The 17502-nt window shown below is 38.9% G+C and overlaps 1 protein-coding gene across 1 annotated transcript; it reads left to right on the top strand.

Moving 5' to 3' along the window:
* The first annotated feature begins 5787 nt into the window (after window positions 1-5787).
* Window positions 5788-9228, top strand: LOC121784332. Its single transcript, XM_042182489.1, has 3 exons — window positions 5788-5892; window positions 5958-6031; window positions 8673-9228. Exons 1-3 carry the CDS (start codon window positions 5788-5790, stop codon window positions 9226-9228), a joined length of 735 nt encoding a protein of 244 aa, XP_042038423.1.
* The last annotated feature ends 8274 nt before the right edge of the window (window positions 9229-17502 follow it).

The following is a 17502-nucleotide window of genomic DNA, read 5'->3' as shown; positions in this document are numbered from 1 at the left end:
GATCTAGAGAATGTTGATGCTAAGATGGAAGAGGAGGATAAAGCGATTGCGTTGCTAAACGCCCTTCCTAGATCGTATGAGCACTTCAAAGATGCGATGTTGTATGGGAGGGAGAAATCCATCACTTTGATGGAGGTGCAAACGGCTTTAAAATAAAAAATTCTACAAAGATCTGAGAATGGCCAATCTGAGGTATCTGCAGAGGTCCTAACTGTCAAGAAGTTCAAGTATAAGTCCAAGCCTAAGGCTGGAGTCTCCAAGAATTTCCAAGATAAACAAAAGGGGGAGAAGAAGGAGACTCGCAGCTGCCATTACTGCAACAAACCAAGGCACATTAAGGAAAACTGCTTCTCATGGAAGAGAAAGCAGGCTGTAGAAGGGAATGATCATGGTTCTACTGATGTACTGCAAGAGGAACCAATGCACCAGATCATGAATGTAGTGGCAGAAGCAATAGGAGAGGCTTGGATCATAGACTCTGGTTGTAATTTTCATGTGAGTTCTCACAAGCAATGGTTTGAAGATTTTGAGGTATCAAATGGTTTTGTGATCCTTGGAAATAATCAGACTTGTGTGATAAGAGGAATAAGTAATATCAGGTTGAAGCTTATTGATGGTTCTGTGATACTGCTCACTGATGTAAGGTTCATACCAGAGATTAAGAGAAATCTTGTTTCTCTTGGACTTCTTGAAACTAGAGGATATGGTTTTAGACCAGAGAATGGAAGATTGGTCATCTATAAAGGCTCCAAGACAGTGATGACTGTTGTCAAGAGACAAACTCTCTATTATCTTAAAGCTGATGTTGTCACTAGAAGTGCAAACATTGCTGAAAAACAGATAAGCTTGAACACTTGGCATATCAGAATGGGTCACTTGGGTACAAAGGGAATGCTACATCTTGCAAAGAAAGGAGTATTCAAAATGGAGAAGAATGAGGATCTCAGCAAGTGTGAGCAGTGTATGATGGGAAAGAGTAAGAAGTTGCCATTTCCTAAAGGGAGATATACATCTGCCTTAGTACTTGAATATGCCCATAGTGAAATCTGGGGCCTGCTCAGCCATTGACCATGAAGGGAGGAAGATATTTCATGACAATTATAGATGATTTTTTAAGAAAACTGTAGGTGCAAGTACTCAAAGAGAAGTCAGAAGCTATAAAGTTCTTCAAAGAATGGCACTTAATGGTTGAAAGGGAAAATAAGGTTAGCCTCAAGTGTTTAAGAACTGACAACGGCCTAGAGTATCTATCTTCAGAGTTCATTGAGTACTGCAAGAATAAAGGAATTCAAAGGCACAGAACAACACCCAGAAATCCACTACAAAACGGAGTGGCAGAAAGAATGAACAAGACCATCATGGAGAGAGTCAGATGCATGTTGCTGTCATCTGGAGTTGATAAGAGGTTTTGGGGTGAAGCTGTAGCAACAGCTGCTGTGATAAAAAATAAATCTCCCTCATCAGCAGTGAATTTTGATGTACCAGATACTAGATGGCATGGCCAGCTACCTGATTTCAACAAGCTAAGATCATTTGGTTGTAGAGCATATGCACATATCAAGCAAGGAAAGTTGGAGTCCAGAGCATTAAGATGCATTTTCCTAGGCTATCAGAGTGGATCCAAAGCGTACAGTCTCTGGTGCACTGAACCTAGAAATGGAAAGCTGATAGTAAGTATAGATGTCACTTTTAATGAAGTTTCTATGTCTTACCTTACTGAAGTGAAGGAGACTGCATCAGTTGAGGTGGAGCTAGTGAATAATGGCAGCAATGAAGTCACTGATGCAGATAATGAAGTGAGAAATTCAGAAAATGAGCAGCAGGCTACTCCTACAAATGCCACCCCTGCAGTTCCAAATGCAGCCAGAGAGAGACCAAGAAGAATGCCAAAACTGCCGTCCAAGTTCTCAGACTATGAAATGGCCTATTTTGCACTTAATGTGGGAGAGTGTATAGAATTTGATTAACCTGCCACATATGAGGAAGCAATGAAGGGAATGAATGGGAGAAATGGTTTGAGGCTATGAAAGAAGAAATAGAGTCACTCATAAAAAATAAGACTGGATCCTCTCTGACAGGTCAACTTCACAAAAGCCAGTGGGGTGTAAATGGATTTTCAAAAAGAAAGTAGAGGTTTCTGATGGAAATAAGGTCAGATACAAAGCAAGATTAGTTTCAAAGGGATATATGCAAAAGGAATGAGTGGATTGTAATGAGGTATTCTCCCCAGTTGTAAAGCACTCTTCCATCAGAATCTTGCTGTCTGTAGTTGCTTAGAGAAACTGGGAGCTACATCAACTTGATGTCAAGACAGCATTCCTGCATGGAGATTTGATTGAGACTATATACATGGAGCAGCCAAAAGGGTTTGTTGTTCAAGGGCAGGAGGATAAAGTTTGTTTGTTGAAGAAAAGCCTATATGGCCTAAAGCAAAGCAGTAGGCAATGGTATCTCAAGTTTGATTCACACCTTAACAGCATTGGTTTCATCAAGTCAGCTTATGACAATTGTGTATATATAAAGTCTAATGGAAAGAAGGCATTGGCCTATCTAGTGCTATATGTTGATGATATGCTAGTGGTTGCAGCTGACATGAATGAAATAAGATCAGTAAAGTCTGAATTGAGTAGGGAGTTTGAGATGAAGGATCTAGGGGAGGCTAGAAGGATTCTGGGAATGGACATTCAAAGGAACAGAGATAAAAGAGAGATTTATTTGGTGCAGACTGATTACTTGAACAAAGTTATTAAAAGGTTCCAGATGGAGGATTCCCAGAAGGTATCTATATCACTAGCTCAACATTTCAAGCTATCACTACGGCAGGTCCCTAATACAGATCAAGAGAAATATGAGATGTTAAAGATACCCTATGCAAATATCATAGGAAGCATCATGTACTGCATGATCTGCACAAAACCAGATTTGGCTCATGGTATAAGTGTCACAAGCAGGTATATGAAGGAATTTGGAAGAGAGCATTGGTATGCCCTGAAGTGGATGTTGAGGTACATAAAAGACAGCAATGATCTTGGAATTTTGTTTAAGAAGAAAGATCCTGGAGATGATGATCCATTAATTGGCTATTATGACTCAGATTATGCTGCAAATTTGGACAGCAGAAAGTCACAAACAGGTTACATATTCAAGCTTCATGGTGCTGCAGATAGTTGGAAATCCACACTTGAACTTGTTGTTGCGTTATCTACCACAGAGGCTGAGTATATTGCTCTAACAGAGCCAATGAAAGAAGGGATCTGGTTAAAAAGAATCTTGGCTGATTTTGGTGTAGAGCAGAAAAGAGTCAGAGTGTTTTGTGATAATACTGGAGCTATCAGTTTCGGCTACATTTCATCAGACACCGGGTTGAAAAGGATGAGGTAGAAGTATTGAAAGTTGGCTTAGAAGACAATGCGGCTGATGCATTGACTAAGGCACTGCCAGTCTCTAAGCTCGAGCATTGCTTGAGACTGGTGAGTGTGGTTGCACAGTGAGGTGAAGTTTTGAGTTTGAGACGAAGTATGAGGGGTGATTCACATGTCCAAGGTGGAGATTGTTAGGTTTGTGGTCATGTGAATTGGCTCGAGCCTGGTTCGGATGAGATGGCTCGGAGCATTGGCTCGGATAAAACAGACTCAGCAATGCATGTTGTTTGGAAGAGTTAGTTATAACTAACTTAACTAACTTCACTCTCAACAGAATATAAAAGGGCATGGGATGAGTTGTGCCATAGAGACGAGGACTACTCATTTTTCATAGCAGAGGAGAATCAAAGAGTGAGAGAAGAAAGAAACACTTGAGCCCAGATCTTGAGATTAGATAGAGTGCGTGTGTGTGTGATGTTATCTCCTCTTTCCAACAGGTTGGGACAAGTGGCGGATCCAATTAAATACAAGGGGGTACGGTTGTACCTCCAAAACTGTGAGTAGCCTAGTGGTAGTACATTCATTTGTTATAGTTAAAGACCTAAGTTCAAACTCTGTTAAGCGCATTTTCTGGCTTTGGGTTATTCCAACTTGCATTTTAGTTTAAATTTATTAATTGTTTTGTTTTTGATATATAATTGAGTACAATACTTACTCCATTCGTCCCACAAGAATATGCACTTTTTCTTTTTTAGTCTGTCCCACAAGAATATGCACTTTCCAATTTTAGAAACTCTTTTATCTCTAATAAGGTGGACTCATATCCCACTAACAATACTTTAATTATTTTTTCTCTCTACTTCTCTCTCATTTTACTAACTTTGCATTAAAACTCGTGCTGAACATTGAAATAGCCGATAGAACATATTTGATCGAAAGTAATCTACCACCTTGAGATAATAGGTGAATTTTCCAATTACTCAACCATACGGACGATAAGTGAATTCCTGGCACTATGTTAGTACTTTTTATTTCTTTTAGTTAGTCGTTAAACTTAGCATATATTCTTTTCAAGTCCAATTATTAATACTACGATTTAGGGGAACATATCCAAAACGCGATAACCCATTCATTCTTGACTCTTACTAGATCCAACTTAATTCAACTTTTTAACAAAATATTTATTTATCTATCATCTATATACACAATCTTCAATTTTGTATAATTTCTACCTCCATTCGGACCTTGATCCTTGATCCAACCTAATGAATGATTTCCTTTTCATGTATAAAAAGTACATATATATAATGAATTTAAACATATGAAAATATTACTACATCCATCTCATAATAAGAGTAACATTTTGATTTGGACACCAATTTTAAGAAATGTAGAAAAAGTAGATTGAATGAGTTAGTGGACTATGAGTCTCACAATCAGAGCCTTAAGTAGTGTAATACCCGTTTTTTTTTTTCTATCTTTTTAAGTTAAGATTTTTATTTTTAGAACGAGCGAGTGATAGCCCTTGAATAAAATAATGTGTTTGTCTCGATTGGTTGTGAATGGAAATAGTGAATGCTTGAGTTATTGTTGATTAATTGTGTGGTGTAAGTTGTCGACGAGATTGACGTGAGAGTCGTCGATGGGAAAATTTGGGCATTCGTTTACAATGTGCTTGGAATAACACCAAAGTACTAAAATAATAAAACACCACAATTTAATCAATGTACTAAAATTATATATATTTGGGCATATCATTTATCTCTATTGTTCTAGCCTTTATTTCTTTTTAGTTGACCAATTTTTGAGAAGCTAAAATAATAAATAATTATTCTACTCCTCCTGCAATCAAATTTTAGTCAAATAAATTTCTTCCAATCCCACTTCTATTCGGTTTTCTCCATATCTTCTTCTCTCCTTAAAAATCTCCAACCAAATACTCTCTATTAACTCCATTTATACATCTCCTCCCACAATCTCAACAAACCGTCGTTCCTGCAGCTTTTCTTCCCTTCATTGAAGGTAATTTCTTCTTCTCCCATTGAGTTCAAAATCTGCATATTATTCGATTCCATAATCAAAATTTTCGAAATCAGAGAGTGGAGGAGAAACCCAGAGAGTTGTGATCATTTTCAATACCTTCTCTTCTGCAAGTTCTGCTTCTTCCGTGAAGGTATATCCACTCTTTTTTTTTCTGAATCCTCTGCATTCCATCCCATGTCTTAGTTTCACATATTTACAGTAGCTCACACGATTAAAACTCCTGAAAAAATTATTGGTTGATTGTTCTTGTTAAAGACTTGACCTTTAATGCTATTAGAAGTTGCCCTTTTGGTTTTATCTCTTCAACCCTAATTATGGAAGATACTTCTGGCCACTAATATTTGATATTTGAATAATTAAAGAATTTAATAAAAGGTTTAGAATGGGGAAAAGGGAAGGGAACTTACCTGTTGTGCGAGCGGTGCTGCTCGGCGACGAAGAAGCGGTGACGGCTGCGAATTGTAGCGGCTATGGACGGCGGCTGCGGGTACAGCAGCGAGCGAGAAGGAGAGAATCTGTTTTGGGGTTTTTTTTGTGTCTACTTGGATATAGAGACGAGAACTTGAGCTTGGTATTGAGGGAATGGTTGTGGTGAATTTGGGGAAGAATGGCGGTGGGAGAGAGAGGTGAGATAGAGAGAGAGATGGGAGTTTTAATAAAATTGAATGAAGAAGGAGCCTGAGAGACGTGTGGTGGCAGAGAGTATTCTGGGCTACTATTGTTTTTTCTTTAGTTTAAGTGTTGGTATAATTTTTTTTTTACTCTTATTGGGCCTTTCTTGCCTTGGACTAAGTGGGTTTTGATTGAGAAAAATGAATTAGTTTGGGTAGGGAGTATATATACGTTGCTGCTGACTTTGTTTGTTTTTCTAATTTTGATTGTTAAGCACTACTAATTATATTATTTTATAGGGTCAATTAGTTTTAGTATATAATAGTTTTAAAGTGAGAAATTGATATTAAATGTATACATAATACGTGTGTTGCGAAAGGGGTATGTACCCGAAGGTGATTGGGAGTATATTTCTTAAATTCTCTTATTTATGTTTTATCTTTTTGTGTGATAGGGAGTAGACGTGTACTGTTTGGGAGTATATTAAGTTACACAGTTTCTTTTTCATTTTTCATTTTCGTTTAATTGGATTGGTATAGTTTATTAACAAGTTGGATTTATTGTATTAGAATTTTACATACCGCCTAATTTCAGTGATGACCGAGAGTTTTCTATGTTGGGAACTAGGGTGGTTAATTGATAAATATGTTTTATTATATGTGAACGAAGGATAAATTGAGCACACACTTAGGATGCATGCATTGTTAAATTGTTTTATTTTGCAAAGTCTGATTTTTGCATATTATGTTATTTCGAAAAGGGTGAACTTGTGCACGTTGTTTGCGGTGGGAACAGAAAGTAATTGAGGAGTAAGCGTTTGAGGTGGGCTTTCTTTAGATAAGGACTATGTTCTAAATACTTTTTATGTGAAAGGAGGTGGAAAGTGTTTGTCCTACCATGTTTTGTTTTGAATGAACCTATCTGAAGTGGCTATGCCATGTATGTTTAATTGAATTCGGGTCCCAGTAGGGCCGCAAACCCTGCTCGGACTAGTGTACACCCCGTAGATAGTGTGCTATCTCTTTGGAGTTGGCCGGTCTAGTGACTTGGTTCGTGGCCACGTTACTTGTCATGTATGTTCAGATATGGTGATGGTGAATGTGGATGGAAAATGGTTGGCCAACCGAACTTGTGAAATAAATGTTTTGTGTACTTGGGTTCTTTTAATTAAAACCCCCAAGGTCACTTGATTATGGCTTGACAAACTATGTTTTGGCATATGTCCACTGAGTGCATCAAGTACTCAGCCCTGCATATTATTTTTCTTAATGTGCAGATTGAGCGGCGACGGACGTGGAGGATGTTGAGCAAAGTTCATGGATTGTTTTGTCATGATTAATAATTGTTGGATTTTTCGTGTCTTCATACTCGACATTTTCCGTGTCTTGAACGCTTCCGCTAAGAGTCATTTTCTTTAGAATTGTTTATTCGTGGAGAGTCTAACTCGTTTGAAAATTTGTTTATTTTCCATTCTTTATTTACTTAGAGTTGGTATTATTGCTAGGATAATATTATGACGTTTCAAGGTTAATTCAGTTATCAAATTTTTGGTCAAATGTGTATGTTTTTCCCCTTTCTTCCCCGCTTCTTTAATCATCCCCTAGTCGCGATCAACCGTGTTTTCTATCCTTAGAAAATGCGGGCGTGACAGAGTGGTATCAGAGCAAATTTTCTTTCCGCTCTGGACCCAAGAGTCTTCTTTCCTTCTTGATCTAGATTAGCATCCCTAGATCAAAATAATTAAATAATTTTTTTTTTAAAGTATCAAAGGCTCAACATCCGACCATCGTGCTCAACCTGAAAAGAGGTAACCAAAATTTTTGTAAGTGATTTTGAGGTAAATATTTTGGGAATGGAAATGATTAGTTGTTCATGGTGGAATTAGATTGCCGGAAAAAAAAACATTTTTTGTGGAAACTTGTGAATATTTTTGGGAAATATTTGAACTTTAAGTGAAAGCATGCTAGTTCTTTTCCTATTGAGATTTTGAGGAACATGATGTTGTTATGTGTTGAGACGTCTAGTGATAATTGTTTGTGTATGCTTGATTATGTGGCCTTTATGTGATGATTTGAGTAATGACTCGTAGATACTGAAGTATGATATTATGAATTCTTTGTGTGATTGCGGACTGTTTTGGATGAACGTTAGACCTTACATCATCGATTCTAGTTGTATGTAGCAACTCAATTATTGCTTCTCCGAGCATAATAAATGAACGTGGAATAGTGAACCACAGTAAATCTCTAATACCAAAAGGATAAAAAGAAAAATAATAAGTATAAATGTTCGGAAAGTGTGAATGGAAGTTTGAGTGATGATAGTTGATGTTACATGCGCATACGTAGCTTGATTTTGTATACGTAGTCTATAATCGTTATATATGAAAGGTTGCGTGAGAAGTCTTGATACGATAATGTAGTGATAAATAATTGGAGCGACCATATTAATCTATGCGTTTTGAATCAGAATGCCACCGAGACGTGGACGTAGACCTGGGTGTGGACGTGGAGAGGAGGACCCTGTGGACCCTCAGAATGTCGAGGGAGAGCAACCACCACCACCACCACGAGAGCAACCACCACCACCACCTCCTCCTCCACCACCACCTCCACCCCCGCCTCAACCCAAACAATACATTGATACCTTTTTTAGGCAAAAACCCCCACAGTTTGATGGACTGGGAGAACCATCTAAGGCAGAGACCTGGATACGCACCATCGAGCGCATATTTGATTTTATGGAGTGCACCGACAAGGAACGCCTCGCTTGTGTGACTTTTCAATTAACGGGGCCCACAGATTTTTGGTGGGATACCAAGCTAAGGACCATGAACCCTGAACGCCGTGAAGCGCTTACTTGGGAGATATTCAAGGAAGAGGTGTACAATAAGTACGTTCCCATGAGCTATAGGCGAGCAAAGGTAGTTGAATTCCATACTTTGAAGCAAGGGAATATGACGGTGACAGAGTACGACCGTGCACTGTGTGAAATTACTCGATATGCTCCCGAGTTGGTGGATACAGATGAGAAAATGGCAGAAAAGTTCCGTGCTGGTCTCAAGCACGAAATAAGAGTAGCAGTGGCAAGTCGCAGAGGACTTTCATATTCTGAGATTTTGGCTTGTGCATTAGATGTGGAAGAAGCGTTGCCTAAGGAGATGACAGTAGCAAATACTACACCAGTGCCACTTCAACAACATAATTTCTGAGATAAAAGGAAGTGAGATGGAGATCGGACTCCATATAATAACAAGAGGCAGCAACCCATCAGAAACCCACCGCAGTATGGAGGTAGACAGAGTACTCCCTATCAGAGGGGTGACTTCCGGCCTAGAGCCCCCCAGTGTGCTAAGTGCTTTAAGAACCATTTTGGGGAGTGCAGAGAAAAGAGCAATAAATGCTACACTTGTGGTGGAAATGGCCACTTCTCAAGAGAATGCCCGAGTAAGATTATGGGGATGGGAGCAGGACAGAACAATCAAGGGTTCCGTCCGCAAGTGCGGGCACTACAAGCCGAACCGAGGGGATACTTACCCGCACCACAACAGCAGCAGCAACAACGTCGTCAAGGACTTCCCACTCAGGCAAGGGCATATGCTTTAAAAGGGAAACAGCCGACGAACCAGCAAGGGAATCAAGAGCAAGGAAACTTGGCAGGGATGGGCACGCTCCTCGACATGCCTATTGTTGTTTTGTTTGATACGAGTGCATCACATTCTTTTATATCAGCATCATGTGTGAATACTTTAGAACTGCCTATCAATAGAACTGAACAAAGAATGAGTGTGACTTCACCCGTAGGAGAAACTATAGATATTTCACAAATTTGCTCGAATGTAGAATTTACTATGGGAGAACTTAAGTTAGTTGCACACAAATTACAAGTTATGTCGATGGGGAGTGTAGATATAATTTTGGGAATGGATTGGTTGGCCGAGAATCATGTTACCATTCGCTGCAAAAGAGAGAGAGATCTCTTTTCAAACCCCGGGAAAGAAGCCGACTATATTTTACGGGATTTCTATGAACCGACGCAAGTCCATAATTTCTGCACTTCAAGCGACGACTATGATGAGGAAGGGATGCCCGGCGTATCTCGTCTATCTAAGTGGAGAGGAGATGAAAGAAAGAAGCATAGAGGATATGGCAGTAGTGAAAGAATTTCCCGACGTTTTTCCTAATGCCTTGCCAGGACCACCACCCGATAGACAGTTAGAGTTTACAATTGATTTGGAGCCAGGATCAGCACCGATATCTAAGGCACCATACCGTATGGTTCCTAAGGAATTGGAAGAACTTAAGATACAACTACAAGAGTTGCTAGACTTGGGTTTCATTAGACTCAGTGTGTCGTCGTGGGGAGCACCAGTGTTGTTCGTGAAGAAGAATGATGGAACATTGAGGATGTGCAGAGATTATCGAGAGTTGAACAAGTTGACACTCAAGAACAAGTATCCACTGCCGAGGATAGATGATTTGTTTGATCAACTCCGTGGAGCTGGAGTATTCTCGAAAATGGATTTGAGATCGGGATACCATCAACTGAGAGTCCGACGAGAAGATGTACCCAAGACGGCTTTTCGAACTAGATACGACCATTATGAGTTTATAGTGATGCCTTTTGGATTGACAAATGCGCCGGCCGTATATGAATCGTGTGTTACATCCATACTTGGACAAGTTCATCTTAGTCTTCATAGACGATGTCCTTATCTACTCAAAGAACGAAGAAGAACATGAAAAACATTTGAGGACAACCTTGGAGACGTTAAGGGCCGAGAAACTCTACGCCAAGTTCAGTAAGTGTGAGTTTTGGTTCAAAGAAGTGAATTTCCTTGGGCACATAGTGAGTGCAGATGGAATTCGAGTAGACACCGCAAAGGTGGAAGCTGTACAGAAATGGAAATCACCAACCACACCTAACGAAATTCGGAGCTTCCTAGGACTGGCGGGATATTATCGGAGATTTATCGAGGGATTTTCTAAGATAGCGAGGCCAATGACGCAACAACTAAAGAAGGGGATCAAAGTGAATTGGACGCCAGAGTGTGAGGCCAGTTTTCACTTACTAAAAGAGAAGTTGACCACCACACCAATTCTCGTTGTGCCAGAGCCAGACACTAACTACGTGGTGTACACCGATGCATCAAAAGTTGGACTTGGATGTGTACTTATGCAGAATGGGAAAGTGATTGCGTATGCATCAAGGCAGTTGCGGCCGCATGAGTTGAACTATCCGACGCATGACTTGGAGTTGGCAGCAGTTGTACATGCTTTGAAGATTTGGAGACACCATCTTTATGGAGTTCGATGTGAGATATATACGGACCATAAAAGCCTCAAGAACTTCTTTGAACAAAAGGATTTGAACATGCGCCAGCGTAGATGGCTTGAGTTGGTGAAGGATTATGATTGCAGTATAAACTACCACCCAGGAAAGGCGAATGTAGTGGCTGATGCCCTAAGTAGAAAGTCTCAACCTCAATTGGCCACTTTTCTCACGAACGAAGAGAACTTGATACGAGAGTTCAGTAAAATGCGATTGGAGGTAGTGAGAGCACCCGAGACAGTGGAAGGAAGGATCGCCACCTTGGTAATGGAAGCCGACCTAAGGGCTAGAATTGTGGAAGCTCAAAGACGCGATACTTTACTTGAGAAAATCCGTTCGGAAGTGAGGACAGGGGAGCAAGAATATTTTCACAAGGAGGCGGATAGTACCCTCACATTTAAGGGCAGGTTGTGCGTGCCTAGAGACGAAGGGCTTAGGAATGAAATCATGAGGGAAGCACACGAAACACCGTATACTGCGCACCCGGGGAGTACCAAGATGTATCGAGATATGAAGAGACAGTTTTGGTAGAATGGCATGAAAAAGCATGTAGCGGCATTTGTGGAGAGGTGTCTAGCATGTCAGCAAGTGAAAGCTCTACATCAACGACCTTATGGGAGACTACAGCCACTTGAGATACCGGAGTGGAAATGGGAGCACATTGCAATGGATTTCGTGACAGGATTACCGAGATCACAACGAGGAAATACTGTTATTTGGGTAATTATTGATCGTCTCACAAAATCTGCTCACTTTGTACCGATTCGTGATACCTATGGAGCCAATAAGTTGTTTAAGATGTATGTGAAAGAGATCATACGCTTACATGGAGTACCAGTGACTATTACATGTGACCGTGATGCGAAGTTTACCTCTAGATTTTGGATGAGCCTACAACGAGAGTTAGGCACTAAGTTGAATTTCAGCACTGCATTCCACCCACAGACTGATGGGAAATCAGAGAGGACGATACAAACTTTGGAGGATATGTTGAGAGCCGTAGTGCTAGATCGAGGAGTAGGTTGGGAGGAAGTGTTGCCACTAATAGAGTTCGCTTACAACAATAGTTATCAGGCGACTATTAACATGGCCCCGTATGAGGCATTGTATGGGAAGAAGTGTAGATCACCACTTTACTGGGATGAAGTGGGTGAGAGAAGAGTTCTTGGACCAGACACAGTGGAAGAAATGATTGAGATTGTTCGAAAAATTCGTGAGAGGATCAAGGAAGCTCAGGATCGACAGAAATCATATGCTGATGTTCGAAGAACCGATCTCCAATTTGAGGCAGGAGATAAAGTTTTTCTGAAGGTAGCCCCTTCAAAAGGAATAACTCGGTTCGGTGTGAAAGGCAAGTTGAGACCACGATTTATTGGACCTTATGAGATTCTTGACAGAGTGGGTACCGTAGCGTATAGATTGGCGCTACCACCAAGCTTTGGGAGAGTACACAACGTTTTCCATGTGTCACAATTGAGAAAGTATGTGTTCGACCCTAACCACATAATTCATCAAGAGGAGATGATGATTTTGAATCCGAATTTGAGTTACGAAGAAAAGCCCGAAGTTATTCTGGATCGGAAAGTGCAAGAGTTGAGAAATAAGTCTATTGCTTCGGTGAAGGTTCGGTGGAGAAATCATGGCATTGAGGAAGCTACGTGGGAATTGGAAGACAAGATGTGGGAGAAGTACCCAGAATTGTTTGAATGATCTAAGTAAATTTCGGGACGAAATTTTTGTGAAGATGGGTAGATTGTAATACCCGTTTTTTTCTATCTTTTTAAGTTAAGATTTTTATTTTGAGAACGAGCGAGTGATAGCCCTTGAATAAAATAACGTTTTTGTCTCGATTGGTTGTGAATGGAAATAGTGAATGCTTGAGTTATTGTTGATTAATTGTGTGGTGTAAGTTGTCGACGAGATTGACGTGAGAGTCGTCGATGGGAAAATTTGGGCGTTCGTTTACAATGTGCTTGGAATAACACCAAAGTACTAAAATAATAAAACACCAAAATTTAATCAATGTACTAAAATTATATATATTTGGGCATATCATTTATCTCTATTGTTCTAGCCTTTATTTCTTTTTAGTTGACCAATTTTTGAGAAGCTAAAATAATAAATAATTATTCTACTCCTCCTGCAGTCAAATTTTAGTCAAATAAATTTCTTCCAATCCCACTTCTATTCGGTTTTCTCCATATCTTCTTCTCTCCTTAAAAATCTCCAACCAAATACTCTCTATTAACTCCATTTATACATCTCCTCCCACAATCTCAACAAACCGTCGTTCCTGCAGCTTTTCTTCCCTTCATTGAAGGTAATTTCTTCTTCTCCCATTGAGTTCAAAAATCTGCATATTATTCGATTCCATAATCAAAATTTTCGAAATTAGAGAGTGGAGGAGAAACCCAGAGAGTTGTGATCATTTTCAATACATTCTCTTCTGCAAGTTCTGCTTCTTCCGTGAAGGTATATCCACTCTTTTTTTTTTCTGAATCCTCTGCATTTCATCCCATGTCTTAGTTTCACATATTTACAGTAGCTCACACGATTAAAACTCCTGAAAAAATTATTGGTTGATTGTTCTTGTTAAAGACTTGACCTTTAATGCTATTAGAAGTTGCCCTTTTGGTTTTATCTCTTCAACCCTAATTATGGAAGATACTTCTGGCCACTAATATTTGATATTTGAATAATTAAAGAATTTAATAAAAGGTTTAGAATGGGGAAAAGGGGAGGGAACTTACCTGTTGTACGAGCGGTGCTGCTCGGCGACGAAGAAGCGGTGACGGTTGCGAATTGTAGCGGCTATGGACGGCGGCTGCGGGTACAGCAGCGAGCGAGAAGGAGAGAATCTGTTTTGGGGTTTTTTTTTGTGTCTACTTGGATATAGAGACGAGAACTTGAGCTTGGTATTGAGGGAATGGTTGTGGTTAATTTGGGGAAGAATGGCGGTGGGAGAGAGAGGTGAGATAGAGAGAGAGATGGGAGTTTTAATAAAATTGAATGAAGAAGGAGGCTGAGAGACGTGTGGTGGCAGAGAGTATTCTGGGCTACTATTGCTTTTTCTTTAGTTAAGTGTTGGTATAATTTTTTTTTTACTCTTATTGGGCCTTTCTTGCCTTGGACTAAGTGGGTTTTGATTGAGAAAAATGAATTAGTTTGGGTAGGGAGTATATATCCGTTGCTGCTGACTTTGTTTGTTTTTCTAATTTTGATTGTTAAGCACTACTAATTATATTATTTTATAGGGTCAATTAGTTTTAGTATATAATAGTTTTAAAGTGAGAAATTGATATTAAATGTATACATAATACGTGTGTTGCGAAAGGGGTATGTACCCGAAGGTGATTGGGAGTATATTTCTTAAATTCTCTTATTTATGTTTTATCTTTTTGTGTGATAGGGAGTAGACGTGTACTGTTTGGGAGTATATTAAGTTACACAGTTTCTTTTTCATTTTTCATTTTCGTTTAATTGGATTGGTATAGTTTATTAACAAGTTGGATTTATTGTATTAGAATTTTACATACCGCCTAATTTCAGTGATGACCGAGAGTTTTCTATGTTGGGAACTAGGGTGGTTAATTGATAAATATGTTTTATTATATGTGAACGAAGGATAAATTGAGCACACACTTAGGATGCATGCATTGTTAAATTGTTTTATTTTGCAAAGTCTGATTTTTGCATATTATGTTATTTCGAAAAGGGTGAACTTGTGCACGTTGTTTGCGGTGGGAACAGAAAGTAATTGAGGAGTAAGCGTTTGAGGTGGGCTTTCTTTAAATAAGGACTATGTCCTAAATACTTTTTATGTGAAAGGAGGTGGAAAGTGTTTGTCCTGCCATGTTTTGTTTTGAATGAACATATCTGAAGTGGCTATGCCATGTATGTTTAATCGAATTCGGGCCCCAGTAGGGCCGCAAACCCTGCTCGGACTAGTGTACATCCCGTAGATCGTGTGCTATCTCTTTGGAGTTGGCTGGTCTAGTGACTTGGTTCGTGGCCACGTTCCTTGTCATGTATGTTCAGATATGGTGATGGTGAATGTGGATGGAAAATGGTTGGCCAACCGAACTTGTGAAATAAATGTTTTGTGTACTTGGGTTCTTTTAATTAAAACCCCCAAGGTCACTTGATTATGGCTTGACAAACTATGTTTTGGCATGTGTCCACTGAGTGCATCAAGTACTCAGCCCTGCATATTGTTTTTCTTAATGTGCAGATTGAGCGGCGACGGACGTGGAGGATGTTGAGCAAAGTTCATGGATTGTTTTGTCGTGATTAATAATTGTTGGATTTTTCGTGTCTTCATACTCGACATTTTCTGTGTCTTGAACGCTTCCGCTAAGAGTCCTTTTCTTTAGAATTGTTTATTCGTGGAGAGTCTAACTCGTTTGAAAAATTGTTTATTTTCCATTCTTTATTTACTTAGAGTTGATATTATTGTTAGGATAATATTATGACGTTTCAAGGTTAATTCAGTTATCAAATTTTTGGTCAAATGTGTATGTTTTTCCCCTTTCTTCCCCGCTTCTTTAATCCTCTCCTAGTCGCGATCAACCGTGTTTTCTATCCTTAGAAAATGCGGGCGTGACAAGTAGTATATATGAGTTTTCTCAGTTTATAATAAAAATGAATCGGGATTCCTATTTGTTAACAGACCAAAATAGAAAAGCGACTATTATTTTGTTGTTGTCATGTTATGTTTTCGCTCTACCTCTCTCCTATTTTACTATGAATGTGTCACTTGTTGTTTAATGACTCTTAGGATGGAGTATATATGAGTTTTCTCACTTTATAGTAAAAATGAATCGGAATTCCTATTTGTGAACATACCAAAATAGAAAAGGGAGTATTATTTTGTTGTTGTCATGTTATGTTTTCTCTCTACCTCTCTCTTATTTTACTATGAATGTGTCACTCGTTGTTTAATGACTCTTAGGATGGAGTATAACATATATATAAGGTTCAAAACACTACTCCGTAACTACAAAACATAACATGACAACAACAAAATAATACTCCCTTTGTCCCATAAAAATATGTGCACTGTTCATTTTCGTTCGTCCCATAAATGTACGGATATTTTCATTTATGGAAAGTTGTCTCCAGCTCATTACACACATATATCAAATTATTTACATCTTATACTACTATGACCCACCATTACAACTCAATAAACACTATAATAATGTGAGTTTCACTATCAACAAACACTACTTTAACTACTATTCTCCCCAACTCTCTTACTTTACTAACTGTGCATTAACAGTCGTGCCATTTCAATTGTTCATATTTTTATGGGATAGAGGGACTACTCATCATTACAAACAAAATTAATAGGAGTAGTGGTAACACTATTGACGTTAACATCATCATTATAAACTAAAAAAAATCTTCAATCATACTATTGATTTAACAATATACATTTATTTGTGGCTAAAACCAATTTTTTCGTACATACGCTAATTAACCTTGACTTTTGTTAATTGTCCTCCCGCCGTATAACATAGCAAAAGGATATAGACTACATTAAATTTGAATGGAGCTTTGTAAATTATATATTACAAATTATATTGTTAATAATAAGTACACTTGTAAATTAAAGTAAAGTTAGAATACTCTCTCTATGTTCTTTGCTATTTTAAGTCTTATAAATTAATTCATTTTTTATTTTTAAAATTTTTCCACCATACTACTGTAAATAAGAGGTCCAGTATCCACTGATTGAATTATTTTTATCCTCTAAAATCAGCGGCATTATCATTATTATTATTAGTTAATCTTATTTTAGAGGTTATTATTATTGGTGTTGTTTTTTTTGTTTAAACAAAAACCGAGTCCGACTAATCCTGCTCGACCGGGCTTGCAGATTAATCTCCCGAATCCGAGTCCGACTAATCCTGCTCGACCGGGCTTGCAGATTAATCTCGGGCTTGCAGATTAATCTCCCGAATCCGAGTCCGACTAATCCTGCTCGACCGGGCTTGCAGATTAATCTCCCAGCAGATGGCGGGGTTTGAACCCGTGACCTTAACCACAGTTCCACGCTGCCAACTGCGCTGCGACCCGTTGTTATCGTACTAGATCTCCGTATTTGGATAAAATGAAGTGATGTCTTAAAAGTTAAAGCCCAATGGATGGG

Source organism: Salvia splendens, chromosome 21 (genome assembly GCF_004379255.2).
Source record: "Salvia splendens isolate huo1 chromosome 21, SspV2, whole genome shotgun sequence".
Lineage (NCBI taxonomy): Eukaryota > Viridiplantae > Streptophyta > Magnoliopsida > Lamiales > Lamiaceae > Salvia > Salvia splendens.
The sequence above is the reverse complement of the archived record's forward strand: the minus strand, read 5'-3'. Positions and strand labels throughout refer to the sequence as shown.

Bases quoted from the DNA above. Each gene is read 5' to 3' on its own strand.
- LOC121784332 (XM_042182489.1), top strand. From the start codon at position 5,788: ATGGGGAAAAGGGAAGGGAACTTACCTGTTGTGCGAGCGGTGCTGCTC. The intron at 5,893-5,957 runs GTACAGCAGCGA...ACTTGGATATAG, and splicing joins GCTATGGACGGCGGCTGCGG to AGACGAGAACTTGAGCTTGG. The intron at 6,032-8,672 runs GTGAGATAGAGA...TACCTTTTTTAG, and splicing joins AATGGCGGTGGGAGAGAGAG to GCAAAAACCCCCACAGTTTG.